Source organism: Schistocerca serialis, chromosome 2, assembly GCF_023864345.2.
Source record: "Schistocerca serialis cubense isolate TAMUIC-IGC-003099 chromosome 2, iqSchSeri2.2, whole genome shotgun sequence".
In the NCBI taxonomy this organism is placed as follows: domain Eukaryota; kingdom Metazoa; phylum Arthropoda; class Insecta; order Orthoptera; family Acrididae; genus Schistocerca; species Schistocerca serialis.
In genome coordinates this window covers 1,159,670,640-1,159,685,815 of record NC_064639.1, presented here as the reverse complement: position 1 = coordinate 1,159,685,815, position 15,176 = coordinate 1,159,670,640, and the positions used below count along the sequence as shown (strand labels likewise).

At 39.7% G+C, this 15,176-nt stretch overlaps 1 protein-coding gene across 1 annotated transcript in view; it reads left to right on the top strand.

Annotated features, from left to right (window-relative positions):
- Positions 1 to 15,176, top strand: part of LOC126458616 (ATP-binding cassette subfamily C member 4-like) — a 305,514-nt gene that overhangs the window by 220,007 nt on the left and 70,331 nt on the right. The window contains exons 10-11 of the mRNA XM_050095782.1: positions 3,591 to 3,877; positions 14,241 to 14,424. Of these exons, the coding sequence (XP_049951739.1) occupies positions 3,591 to 3,877; positions 14,241 to 14,424 (471 nt within the window). The remainder of the gene's footprint in view (positions 1 to 3,590; positions 3,878 to 14,240; positions 14,425 to 15,176) is intronic.

The following is a 15,176-nucleotide window of genomic DNA, read 5'->3' as shown; positions in this document are numbered from 1 at the left end:
CCATTTTGAAATGTTACCTTCTCCAGTGTATGTAATTCGGCATTAAGTTGCCTCACTTAAAGGATATTTGACTAACCTATCAATTGCTGAGTGGAAATAAAATGCTTTCTGGGATTGTGGCTAGCAAGAACTGCTGTGAATTATGCTGTCGGTTGTAGTAGGTTTTCCACATATGTCGAACATGTGTATCTCTTCCTCTTTTAATTTTCACATACAGAAAGTTAATACTCCCATTTCCTTCATATACAGGGCTATTACAAATGATTGAAGCAATTTCATAAATTCACTGTAGCTCCATTCATTGACATATGGTCACGACACACTACAGATACGTAGCAAAACTCAGTTTTGTTCGGCTGAAGCCGCACTTCAGGTTTCTGCCGCCAGAGCGCTCGAGAGCGCAGTGAGACAAAATGGCAACAGGAGCCGAGAAAGCGTATGTCGTGCTTGAAATGCACTCACATCAGTCAGTCGTAACAGTGCAACGACACTTCAGAACGAAGTTCCACAAAGATCCACCAACTGCTAACTCCATTCGGCGATGGTATGCGCAGTTTAAAGCTTCTGGATGCCTCTGTAAGGGGAAATAAATGGGTCGGCCTGCAGTGAGCGAAGAAATGGTTGAACGCGTGCGGACAAGTTTCACGCGAAGCCCGCGGAAGTCAACGAATAAAGCAAGCAGTGAGCTAAACGTACCACAGGCGACGGTTTGGAAAATCTTACGGAAAAGGCTAAAGCAGAAGCCTTACCATTTACAATTGCTACAAGACCTGACACCCGATGACAAAGTCAAACGCTTTGAATTTTCAGTGCGGTTGCAACAGCTCATGGAAGAGGATGCGTTCAGTGCGAAACTTGTTTTCAGTGATGAAGCAACATTTTTTCTTAATGGTGAAGTGAACAGACACAATGTGCGAATCTCGGCGGTAGAGAATCCTCACGCATTCGTGCAGCAAATTCGCAATTCACCAAAAGTTAATGTGTTTTGTGCAATCTCACGGTTTAAAGTTTACGGCCCCTTTTTCTTCTGTGAAAAAACATTACAGGACACGTGTATCTGGACATGCTGGAAAATTGGCTCATGCCACAACTGGAGACCGACAGCGCCGACTTCATCTTTCAACAGGATGGTGCTCCACCGCACTTCCATCATGATGTTAGGCATTTCTTAAACAGGAGATTGGAAAACCGATGGATCGGTCGTGGTGGAGATCATGATCAGCAATTCATGTCATGGCCTCCACACTCTCCCGACGTAACCCCATGCGATTTCTTTCTGTGGGGTTATGTGAAAGATTCAGTGTTTAAACCTCCTCTACCAAGAAACATGCCAGAACTGCGAGCTCGCATCAACGATGCTTTCGAACTCATTGATGGGGACATGCTGCGCCGAGTGTGGGAGGAACTTGATTATCGGCTTGATGTCTGCCGAATCACTAAAGGGGCACATATTGAACATTTGTGAATGCCTAAAAAAATTTTTGAGTTTTTGTATGTGTGTGCAAAGCATTGTGAAAATATCTCAAATAATAAAGTTATTGTAGAGCTGTGAAATCGCTTCAATCATTTGTAATAACCTTGTATTATGGTGAAGATGATGGTCTAATGTAACTGATGAAGTCATTGGTAACCTGTATCAGCTTCATCAAGAGTGCCATCAAACAAGACTAATGTGTCATCTACGTAATGTTGATAGTATATGACTTTCTTATTTGGGGGTGTACAAAGTAACATGTAGTGATTGTGATAAATTTTATGTTGGGCAAACATGGAGAATCTTTGAAACAAGGTTCAGAGAACATACTTGCAATCCTGCACATTTTGCATATTATATCTTCACATGCCAACTGTCAAAAATTGTGATTAACATATTTATATGAATGCATGTCACAGACATGTGTAAATATGGTCTTAGAAACAGACAGGTAATGTCGACTACTCGACATATCATTTCTGTCTTTATGCAATATGACTATTTTGTTGAACCAGTAACATAAATGACAGAGTGAGTACTATATATAAAAACAAAGATGAGGTGACTTACCGAACAAAAGCGCTGGCAGGTCGATAGACACACAAACAAACACAAACAAACACATACATACACACAAAATTCAAGCTTTCGCAACAAACTGTTGCCTCATCAGGAAAGAGGGAAGGAGAGGGGAAGACGAAAGGAAGTGGGTTTTAGGGAGAGGGTAAGGAGTCATTCCAATCCCGGGAGCGGAAAGACTTACCTTAGGGGGAAAAAAGGACAGGTATACACACGCACACACGCACATATCCATCCACACATACAGACACAAGTAGACATATTTAAAGACAAAGAGTTTGGGCAGAGATGTCAGTCGAGGCAGAAGTGTAGACGCAAAGAAGTTGTTGAAAGACAGGTGAGGTATGAGTGGCGGCAACTTGAAATTAGCGGAGATTGAGGCCTGGCGGATGACGAGAAGAGAGGATATACTGAAGGGCAAGTTCCCATCTTCGGAGTTCTGACAGGTTGGTGTTGGTGGGAAGTATCCAGATAACCCGGACGGTGTAACACTGTGCCAAGATGTGCTGGCTGTGCACCAAGGCATGTTTAGCCACAGGGTGATCCTCATTACCAACAAACACTGTCTGCCTGTGTCCATTCATGCGAATGGACAGTTTGTAGCTTTTTCCCCCTAAGGTAAGTCTTTCCGCTCCCGGGATTGGAATGACTCCTTACCCTCTCCCTAAAACCCACTTCCTTTCGTCTTCCCCTCTCCTTCCCTCTTTCCTGATGAGGCAACAGTTTGTTGCAAAAGCTTGAATTTTGTGTGTATGTTTGTGTTTGTTTGTGTGTCTATCGACCTGCCAGCGCTTTTGTTCGGTAAGTCACCTCATCTTTGTTTTTATATATAATTTTTCCCACGTGGAATGTTTCCTTCTATTATATTAGAGTGAGTACTATTTTATAGAATATACTTTAGAGTCTGTCGTATTACCTAACAAGCAATGTCATTGGTGTAGGAGTGTCTAATGTAAGTAGACTTACATTACTAATACATATGTACAGCTATCACTTTGAAGAAATCCATGCTCATGCAGCTGTTTGTTCCTCTGTATCAGATTCCACTGATGATGGGTTATAAACCTGAAAACTAGTATTGGAAAATAAAACATTTGTTGTGCAGCTCATGGTGCATAGATAATGTCATTTAATAAATATCTGAAAGCTGTGAAGCATCAAGCATTCAATATTTTTATGCCAAAAAAATACATAACAGTAATACACGAGAAACTAAAAAAACCTTAATCTTACTTCATGAGGTTTATTAAAAACATCTATTGTAATGCCATTTCTCTTGTCTCATGATAGTCTCAGTTACATACTCTGAGTTCCATAAATTACATATGAATGTTGTTGTTGTATATATTTATCTTCATAAACAGCAACAAATTGTTTTAAATGTTACGTATATTGTTAAGATTTTCTCCAGTGAACTGAGTTTGCTGTAGTAAGGAGCTATAAATTAAATTTGTTCTTTTTTTGTTTTATTAAGCTTCTTAATCAATAATAACTGTCAGTTATTCTATATAAATAGGCTCTAATAATTTTATTCTAGAGCTCTCTGCTTCATGCAGTTCTTGGTGAACTTCCAATTACTGGTGGTTCAATAAGTGCTGATGAGAAGATTTCATATGCGTCCCAAGATCCATGGTTGTTTGTTGGGTCTGTACGGCAAAATATTTTGTTTGGACAACCATATGATTCAAAAAAGTATCGTGAAGTCATAAGAGCGTGTGCACTTACAAGAGATTTTGAACTTTTTCCCCACGGTGATAAAACAATTGTTGGAGAAAGAGGTGTAGCTCTGAGCGGTGGTCAGAGAGCAAGAATAAACCTTGCACGGTGAGTTATTATAGTTTAATTCTGAAATTGTGTTAATTAATTGTAAAACTATTACAGTGTGGTGGGTTTATGTAGCTTTGTAATTTTGGTAAATCTTAATTTAACGCACTTGTATTTGTAGTATTTTATTTTGGCTCACAAGGATGTAAATACAGTATTCTCCTCCTCCTCCTCCTCCTCCTCCTCCTCTGTCCACCACCACCACCACCACCACCACCACCACCACCACCACTACCGCCTTCTACTCCCTTGCAATTGCAATGGCAGCTTAAAGTTGCACGTGAGGTATGTGACCTTTATGATTAACCCAATAAACGTATATAATGCTGATTGGTTGCTAATAACAGATCTTTGGTGTTCCATAAAACTGTTGTATTGAATCCAAACTCATTATTACGCATTCCGAGCATGGCCCATCCATCCATCCATCCATCCATCCATCCATCCATCGTCCTCATTAACCAGTGACCAGTCCAAGTAATTAAGAAGCAGTTTTTTTTATATTAGAGAGGAACAAAGATTACAATAAACTTTAAAGTTTACTTAACTTGTCATGTATAGATAAGAGTCTGATACTTGAAGCTGAAAATCTAACGTAGTCCTGATGATTGGTTCGAACTAAATAAATTAGAAGATTGTTGTTTTAGAATTTTTTTAATGTAAATATATTTTCCATTGCTTTTCTCACATTTTACTATATCATACAATATTTCAATTTTTCACATTAAGCAAAATCACATTGTTCGCACCTATTATATAAAATACATCTGATAGATCAGAGGCAATCTTAAGATTCTCTCACTCTGCAGAAGGAACAATATTCCAAAGGGTTTACAGTTTTTCTTAACAAATGAATTCCTACAAGTTTTCATTATGTTATTAATTTTGATTATTACTTCATAAATGAATCCAGAAATAAACATAGTAAACAGTACAGGATTGGGTAATTAATTATAGAAATTTTAAGTGTGCAAATAATTCGTAATTTCAAATGTTTCTGAAAAAACTAATTTTAACTGTACATTCAGAACTAGTACTTATTGATTATAATATTGAAACTTAAATATTTTGTAAAGTAATTCTTTTTCATAAATTTTAGCTTGAAAGACAGCATACTGTGTCAAGAATTATAAGCAAGTTTCCAGGAAAACAACTGAGATAATATTGACATGTCCAAAATTCGAAAAATAATACTGGTATCGACAACCACTGTTGAGGAAAAATATTGCTAGAGGATGGTGTCCTATTACACTCGTCATCAGACAGTCTGTTAGAAAATATATACATAATGAGCACAAAAACACTTCACGGCCAACACAGTAAGATAAAACAAGTGACAAACAAATTTACAGAATGCGTTCCGGTGTACATAATTAGAAAGTAGCGTTAGCAGTGACGTACAGTGCATGAGATTTCACAGAGAAAACAGTCAAGTACTATTGTTGAACATGAAAACTAAAGTGAACAGTTCGTGATAACCAGAGCAAAGTAAACAGAATGCTTGCCAGATAGCGTGCCAAACTTGGTGCTCCAAACAATGTCAAATATGAGAAAATTTACACTAAGTAACAAAAAGGGTAACAAAAAGGCTACCAATAGCCATGTGAGACACTGAATATGATCAGAATTCACAGTGTTAATGGGGACAACCCATATAGTACAGTAAAATACATACAACTACTTAATAGTAACTACTCCTTTTTTTCACTCCATTTTAGTTCTCTACATCTTTCATTTTCTGATCTGTCTATTTTTCGCTGTCCTCTTCCCTCCTTTATGTGCAATGCATTTAGCTTTTCACACTCAAATCGTGCTGATATTTAGCAGCAGTCTCTGTCTTGCATATTACTCTGTCTTCCTCCTTTAAGTTAGGTTTTCAAATCTAGTCTGGTCCAGTCCTCAACAGTCTTGAAACCACAGTAGATACGACAATGAAAAATAAACCACATTGTTGAGCATCTCAAAGAATTTATTTATTTATCATCAGTACACCTCTATATGTGAACCATTTGTAGCACAAAGAATATAGAGTCTATATTCAATTTCTTGCCAGTTTCTGTGTGACATTTCCTCTATTATTGTTGCAATTTCATTAGCGATAAGATATCACAATGTAGGAATATCGTGCACTTGAGTTGCATACTCGTGGTCCTTCATGAACCCCCACATGAAGAAATCAAGCGACATAATGTCAGGTGAACGTGATGGCCAGGCAGTGGATCCTCTGCATCCGATCCAACTATTGGGAACTGTCCTATCCAGGAACTTGCGAACATCTGTTAACCAATGTGGCAGAACTCCATCTTGTTGAAAAATGATGTTGGGTTTCAAGTATTCTATATGAGTGTAGACAAACTGCTCCAACATGACCAGATACAAAGACCCATTCACTGTTTGTTCTGCAAAGAAAAACTATCCAACAATCCTGTCGTCCATTAGCCTGCACCAGACGTTTAGTTTAGGGCTATGACGAACATGTTCGATGGCAACGTCCAGATTTTGCAAACCCCAAATCAGAACATTGTGCCTATTAACCCTTCCAGATAGAGGAAAGGTTGCCTCATTTGAGAACAAACATCTTTCGAGGAAGCTGACATCCATATCAATACGCTGCAGCATATCCACAGCAAATTGTTGTCTGTGTGGTTTGTCATTTGGCGTCAGATGTTGCAGAATTTGCACTTTCTAAGCACACATATGAAGATGCTGGTGAACTATATGATGCAATGTTGACAGAGTTACATCAAGTGGCCTAGATGCTTGACAAATTGACTTACACTGGCTTCTGAGAAACGTTTGTCTGATGTACTCCACTGACTCTTCTGAAACTCCGTAACATGCACTGCCAGAATGTTTCAGAACACTTCCTGTTCCCAGAAACTTCCTATACCATTCCTAAATTGTTTTCACGTCAGATAGATCACATTCATACACACAATTTTTTATTTTGATTTATTTAACCTGACAAGATTAGGGCCGTCAGGCCCTCTCTTACATCTAACCAGGCATTCTACTTATTTTACATTCATATGTTTTGGTAGGCATGTTAAACATCATCTAGTACAAAAAGTGAAATAAACAATTACAAAGGCACACTTGGAAAAATACATACATATAGAGTTTATATTCGTAGATAAGTACTGTTATAATTAGACATTGTGAAAGAGACAGATTTTAGATAGGAGTGTTAGCAGCAGAGAGTATGAGGGAGACAGACGGTGAAGGGAGGAGAAGAATAGAGACATGATGTAACATAATTAAGGAAATATAAAGCAAAATAAGATTGAGTGGTTATTAAAGATAGATGAAGAGGAAGAAGAGAAAGGAGCAAGATAGACACTAGCTTTGCTATTTGACAGAGGAGAGGATTGGCCTTGTGCATTAATTTTGTGGAAAACGCTATGAGGATGATAGTAGGAAATGCTTCAGCTTGTTCTTAAAAACAGCAGGGGATTGAATTTTGCACAAGATAAATGGCAGTTTGTTCCAGAGGCGGACAGCGGCAACTGAGGAGTAGTTTGCAAAAGTTTTTTGTTTTGTGATGGCATGAAAGGTGTTTAATCTCTGAAGCAAGATATTGGGGTGCTTGCGCAACGAGGAGTCGGTGAAGTAGACATGGTGTGGTAGTCATGAAATATGTCTGGCCACAGCCACCCTAGCTGGGAGTATGAAGCACTAACATGATCATATCGGTGAATGAATGTTGCAGGTGTAACGCACACAGGCATTCATAGTTGGTTCTAGCCGTCAGTTGTTTTCACTACTCATGCCTTGTTGAATTACATCACAATAGTGGAGGTTCAGTAGAACGAGTGCTTGCACGAGCTGGCATTTAAAGTCCTGTGGAAATACGTTCCGAAACTTTGAGAGCATAGAGACAAATGGACATCTTCCGGCACACTGCGACTGTATTCTCCGCCGAGTTGAGATGCTCATCCAAAGTTACACCCAAGTTCTTAACTGTTTTCTGATACGGTATTGGAATACTGTCGAGCAGAATAGGAGGCAGCCGTTCGCAGAAATCTGAACTTATTAATTTATGATGTGCTATTAAGATTACTTGTGTCTTTTTTGCATTTAGTTTAAGCCCCAGGTTTTTCGTCCATGTCACTACTGAAGACAGATCATCATTCATCTGAGCGATTCCAGTGTTTATATCTTCGGGTCTGATGCTTAGGTAGAGCCGGAGGTCATCAGCATAGAAATGATATTTACAGGAGGACAGAACCGATTAAATATTGTTGACATTTAAAGAAAACAAAAGTGGTCCTAACACTGATACTTTTGGCACTCCCGAGGAGACATGTTTCCAGGAAGATTTTTCATTTCTGCAAATAACACATTGCTGTCTGTCTTTTAAGTAGCTTCCAAACCATCTCATTGCACTATCTGAGAAATTAAGCAGTTGCAGTTTTCTGAGCAATATGTCAGAGTTAACAGTATCAAAAGCTTTGCTGAAATCTAGTAGCGTCAATATTGGTGCCTTTTGGCTGTCGATGGCATATTTCAGGTCATCAGTTACTTTAATTAGAGCAGTGTTTGTGCTGTGATGTTTACGGAAACTGGATTGAAATTTGTCACATAGGCTGAATTCATACAGGTGTTCAGTGATTTTATATATATTAAAGTGCTTTGAAAACAGCAGGCAGTATACTAATTGGTCGGTAGTCACTAGGCAGTTGCGGGTTTTCGATCTTAGAGATGGGTCGAATTATGCTTCTTTTCCATGCAGTGGGGTATATTCCGTTCACGAGGGAAAAATTAAATATGTCAGTTAAGACAGGTACTAAGTAATCGGCAACATTCTTAATCATGGTTATACCGATACTGTCGTTGCCTATTGCATCAGAAGAGATTCTCATTATTGCTTTTCTTGACGTATTTATTGTTACTTGTTTTAGGTGGAATGTATCGTTGTTAGTTATGCAGTTAGGGGATTCTTGTAGACGGTAATTATCAGCTGTGTGGGTATTCAGAGGTGCAGAGAAGAATTCATTTAATTTGTCAGCTGAGGCATGGAAAGCTGTTACCAATTTTACCTTTCCAACCCCCAAGCTACGTAGGTTCTTCCATAGAGTCGTGGGCGTCAGATTGCTGCATACAAGGGAGCAAGGGTGGCTGATTTTAGCATTGTGAATGCATTATTTCACTCTGTTCTGTAGCTTTCTATATTCTTCGAAACACTCGGGTTTGGGATCTGCCTTGAAACGCCTGTGGGCAGCATCCCTATTATTAATCATTTTATGTAATTCAGCTGTCAGCCATGGAGGAAGAGATTTTTTTATGTGGATTGTGCGTACAGGTGCACGTTTGTCATAGAGGGCAGTGAGTTTATCACCAAGTTCATTAATTTTGCCATCTATTGTAGGTTCTCTGATTATTTGATGCCATGAGATTTCTGAGCAATCGGCTGTTAGTGTCAAGTCAATACGTTTAATGTTCCTACAAGTTACGTAACGCGATTTGATCCTTGGGGGCTGCACAGAGTAGGCCAGGAATATTACATCATGTGCCGAGAGGCCAGGGGCCGATGTTTGACCAACATCTCTTACTTTGTCAGTCTCTAGAAAATGGAGCAGTGGTATTTCGTGCAATGAGAATTTGACCAAAACAGTGAGCGGCTGTGTGTCACTGTGTATCCTCTGTCGTAAGAGGAGAAATGTAATTAGCCTATTTGAAACAGCTTAGGGTGGAAATGAGGAAATGGAGAGTGATTTAAAAGGCCAATGCTGCCAGCTGAAAGAAGTAAGCTTAATAACTAATAGATTATCGTAGGAAGCTAGAATTAAATTGAAATTTACTAAAGTGATACTGGTAGTGATTTTTGTTATGAACAATTTAAACCGAAGAGATGGGTGATTAATGAACTAAGGGAGACACTAATAATTGCAATGGTGCTATTACAGAATGGAAGAGAATAAACAGAGCAAATAAAAAAAGAAATTAGCAGTAACTAAAATTAAGTAAACATTAGAACTACAGGTACAAAAAATAATACAAAGTTAATACAAGTACAAAAATAATTAGTTAAAGGTACAAATATGGGGGTAATTAAAAAGTTAATACAATTACAAGACAGTATATCTGAGTATAGGGATGTTACAATTTGCAAATGGTATTAAGTTTGCACTTTTGGCTCGAGTAGCTTCACTTAATTCTATTCAGTTCTGTCATGTTTGTGACTGTCTTCTTTCCAGCTGCCGTCTTAATGATTACTCTGCCATCTTGAGTCCACACATTCTGAAGACCGAAATGTGATAGGGCACTGTTTAAAATTTTTAGCTGTTCATGTGTCAGATTTTCCCTTATTGTAAGCCCTGTCCTTGCTAACCTCCTCTTCTGGGTAAAGATCTCCACCCTTTTTCGGTATGAGACAAATTTAACTATTATTGGATGAGGTTTGGTAGCACCTGGTAGTTTTCATCCCACCCGATGGCTCCTGTCAATGTCTGCCTTATTCACTCCAATGCCTAATTTTTCACGTGCAACCTGTATAAGCAGTTTGTCTGTGTCTTCTTCCTTATTTTCTGCTACTCCAAACAGTCGTAGACTATTTCACCTTTGGTACTGTACTAGCTCGTCTGTTGCGGCAGGTAGTTTTTCTAACTCTCGAGTCTTTTTCTCGTATTCAGATACAGACTTTTTTAATGCTGTAATTTTGGCAGTATTGGCCTCAACAGTTTCACGCATTTTGGCCAATTCTGCTGCCGTTACTGTATCTGATATAGTGTCTGCTATCAGATCAAGATTGTCTTTGCGATAAAGCGCAGCGTTTACCTCAGAGCGGACCAGCTCCGCTATACCGGGAGCCGCGGCCGCACCTTCCGCCAAGAGCGGGCCCGCCGCACCTGCTGCTTCCCCACTGCTGGACGCGTTGCTGTAGACTCTCCTGTTTACCATTTTCTCCAGCGTAGATATTGGTAGAACACAGGCAAAAAATAGCACTACTGCACAGAACACTAGTTTACACAATTTCCACTGGTACTAGACAACACCACCTGCGAGAGCACCTTCGAATTCAACTAAATTTTGCGAGCTGAACTTAACACGTGTTACAACTGCAGCTGCCATCTTCATAACCTAACAATGATGATTTATTTGCACAGTAATTGGCGATTTTGATTTTGCAAACCACACTACTGATTGTGTATGCTGCTGTGGAGTCACCATTTTCACTTCATGCGACCATGCTGCACTCTGGCGACAATACTTGGCACTTCTGACATTTGACTATAAATTCTTTGGGATGCTCTACACTGTGCTGCATTTTTCATCATCATATCTACTGTGGTTTTTCTCTCCTGGGTCCTTGAAATCAGGGAGGTTTGAGTGGGACACCCTGTATATTTTTTAACATATTGTCTGATGATGGGCCACGCATGAAACAAGTAGTAGAATGTTTGGATTCAATACAACATTTCTGTGGAACACACAAGATCTTCTATTAGCAATAAATCAGCATTTTATATGTTTATTGGACTAACAACTCTTTCTTCTGAAATGTTGTAAAATCTAAGTACCATTGCACACAATACAAGTATATTTGTATATTATCCACTTCCTTACTTGCAGCCCTATTGTTTCATTCTTTATGCAGCAGTTTTGTTTTTCATTCATTGACTTCTAAAAATAATTGAAATCTGTTATCAAGTGTCTAAATGTCTACTGTCACATCAATTGCTTTGTTATATTCATGTCTATCGTGTGTGTCTATTGTACTGAAACTTTATTTTGAACATTTTAAATAATGAAAATTCAGTTCTGTTGAGCAACATATCAGAAACACAAGCAAACTTTCATTTCCTAATAAATGCAGCGAGCAGGAATAATATCGTTAATATAAGACTAACATACAAAGTTCAACATTGGTAGATAGTATGGTCTAATCACAAAACATATTTCAGTCAGTGCTTATATAAACTATCTGTGGGACTTCAGGAGGTGGTGGGAGACTGTAAAGATAAGGTATGGGAGATTTGTTTTTGTACAAGGTTGGGAGGATAGCCACAGTCAGTGAAAGCTTCAGTGAGACCATTGGTATATTTAGAGAGGGACTGCTCGTCACTACAGATGCAACTACCATGGGTGGCTAGGCTGTACAGAAGGGACCTCTTGGTATGGAATGGGTGTAGACTGTCAAAGTGGAGGTATTGCTAATGGTTACTAGGTTTGATATGGACAGATGTACTGACATAGCCATCTCTGAGGTGGAGGTCAACATCTATGGAGGTGGCTTGTTGGTTTCAGTAGGACCAGTTGAAGCAAACGGGGGAGAAGTTCTTTGAGGTTCTGGTGGAATGTGGATATGCTGTTCTCAACTTCAATCCAGATAGCAAAGATGTCATCAATGAATCTGAACCAGGTAAGGGGTTTAGGATCCTGGGTTTTTAGGAAGGATTCCGTTCTCCGAACCTACACAATATACTCGTCCATCCTTACACAACCCATGCTCCCAATCCCTTACCTCATGGCTCATACCCCTGTAATAGACTTAGATGCAAGACCTGTCCCATACATCCTCCTACCACCACCTACTCCAGTCCAGTCACTAACATCACCTATCCCATCAAAGGCAGGGCTACCTGTGAAACCAATCATGTGATTTACAAGCTAAGCTGCAACCTCTGTGCTGCATTCTATGTAGGGATGACAACCAACAAGCTGTCTGTCCATATGAACGGCCACCGACAAATTGTGGCCAAGAACAAGTGGACCACCCTGTTGCTGAACACACTGCCATACATGATATCCCTCATGTCAAGGACTGCTTCACAGCCTGTGCCATATGGATCCTTCCCAACAACACCAGCTTTTCTGGAATGTGCAGGTGGTAACTTTCCCTGCAATACATCCTACGTTCCCGTAACCCTCCTGGCCTCAACCTTCGTTAGTCACTGTCCTCACCCATCCAGCCCCCTCCCTGTTCCCATTCCAGCACTACACAGCCGTCATTTCACCACGACACCCAGTCTTCAATTTCTTTTTATTTCTCTCCTGTTTGCTACTTACCACCCCCCCCCCCCTTCCCCACCTTCTCTTCTGCCCTCCGTTTAAACTGCAGCACTTCAGTTCGCCATCCCCACCATATTATCCCTCCCTCTCCCCGTCCCAGCCTTCTCCTTACCCCCACCCAGTCGCCACTCCCATCATGCACTGGTGCTGCTGCTCGCAGTGTGGTTTCAGTTGTCAGAGACTGCAGACGTGTGTGCAAGTTGTTTGCATGAGTTTGTGTGTGCATGTGTGTATGTGTGTCTTTTGCTGACAAAGGCCTTAGTGGCCGAAAACTATAATTGTGTGAATATTTTTGTTGTGCCTATCGCGACTCAGCATCTCCACTATATACCGAGTAGCAGCTTCCCGTCATTTTTCTAAAAATAGTTCACATATTGCAGAACATCACTGAAATGGTGTTCCTGTGGCACTAGATTATGTGATCTGGCGGTATGATCGTACAGAACTTCATTGAATAAGCACAGTGCAGGAGATAAACTGTAACTGTAACTATTCTCATGCAACTCAGCCAGTTGGGTTCCACATGGGGAAGGAAATGTGTTCATTCACTCAGTTTCCAGTGCGTAAGCACAATGGAATGCGTGTGGTTGTAGCCTCGGTGGTACAGTTAATTATCTTAATTATCTGGGTAATTTGATCTGACTCACTGAAGTCAATAGGATCAAAAGGTTGTGCCACATTGATTTGTTGCAAGTGTTCCCCTTTGTTGCCGACACTTGTGGGAGGAGAAACATAATGATGCTCACTTTTCACCTCACAAATAATGTTCTCTGTATCTTTCATCACATCTGTTAATCCACTAAAAAGAGTATGTGGTTGGGTGGTTGGGTGAAAGGTCACAGTAATATTGTCCAGTTTCATGGTCCACTGTTCAGCGGGAACATAGTGTTGTAAGTTACCGCTGTACGGATAATTCAGCATGCTTGTTGCACGTCAACAGAGTGGGGAAGTTCTACTTGGACAAGTAGGTGCAAAAACATTTCGATACTATTATAGCAAAATTAAAACAAATTTACTGGCAAAAATGTCACACTGGTAAATACAAGTGAGTGTAAGGCAGTTACAATGAACAGACTTAACAAATGACTTAAGAGGAAAGGTATAAAAATAAAATTTTGGTTTCTTTTCTCTGCTATTGGATGCAACATGGACCTTAATGAGTTGTTATTCCCACAGACTATTATAGCACTGTTATCATATAATTTCTTTTCCAAACGTAAGAAATATTGCTCATAAATTGTCAATCAAAGGTAGAAAAAATTAGTGCTTGGTAACCATCCATGAAAATAGTGTCACTGACATTCGTCTGTTGAAGTCTACACTTAAATTACAAATTATCTTTCTGTTGCAGTGCCGTTTATCGAAATGCAGACTTGTACCTCTTGGATGATCCCCTGTCTGCTGTGGACACCCATGTTGGTAAACAACTTTATGAAGACTGCATCAATGGTTACTTATGTACAAAGACAAGAGTCTTGGTTACCCACCAATTGCAGTACCTTAAGGATGCAGATCACATTATAATCCTAAACAATGTAAGGAAATTCAGGTATAAAACCTAATCACTCAAAATCATATTCTTAAATATCTGGACTAGACTATAGTTAACACTGTGTGAGATGGTCCTGTCACAAAGTAAATACTTAATAACAACTTGAAGTCTTTGATTTGTTTGTGAAAAGTGACAAAATGAATTAGAATTAGGTAATATCAAATTGCCAGTAGTTCAAGCAACATAAATCAAAGCACTATAAAGAAAATTTACGCTGAAATGACAAGCGATGGGATACCTCCCAACAGCGTGTCGAACTTCCTTTTGTTCAGCGTAATGCAGCAGTTCTACGTGGCGTGGGCTCGACAAGTCATTGGAAGTCCCCTGCAGAAACATTCAGCCATGCTGCCTCTATAGCCACCCATAATTGTGGAAGTGATGCCGGTGCAGGATTTTCTGCATGAATTATGTCCCACGAAAGTCCGATGCAATTCATGTTGGGTGATCTGGATGGCCAAATCATTTGATCAAATTGTTCTGGATGTTCTTCAAACCAGTTGTGAACAATAGTGATCTGCTGACATGATGCTTTGTCACCCATAAAAATTAATCATTGTTTGGGAACACGAAGCCCACAATGGCTGCAAATAGTCTGAGTAGTCGAACATAGCCATTTCCTGTCAATGACAGGTTCAGATGGACCAGAGGACCCAGACCATTATGGAGTCACCAACAGCTTGCGGTGTGTCTTGTTGACAACTTGCATCAATGGCTTCAGGGTCTGCACTACACTCT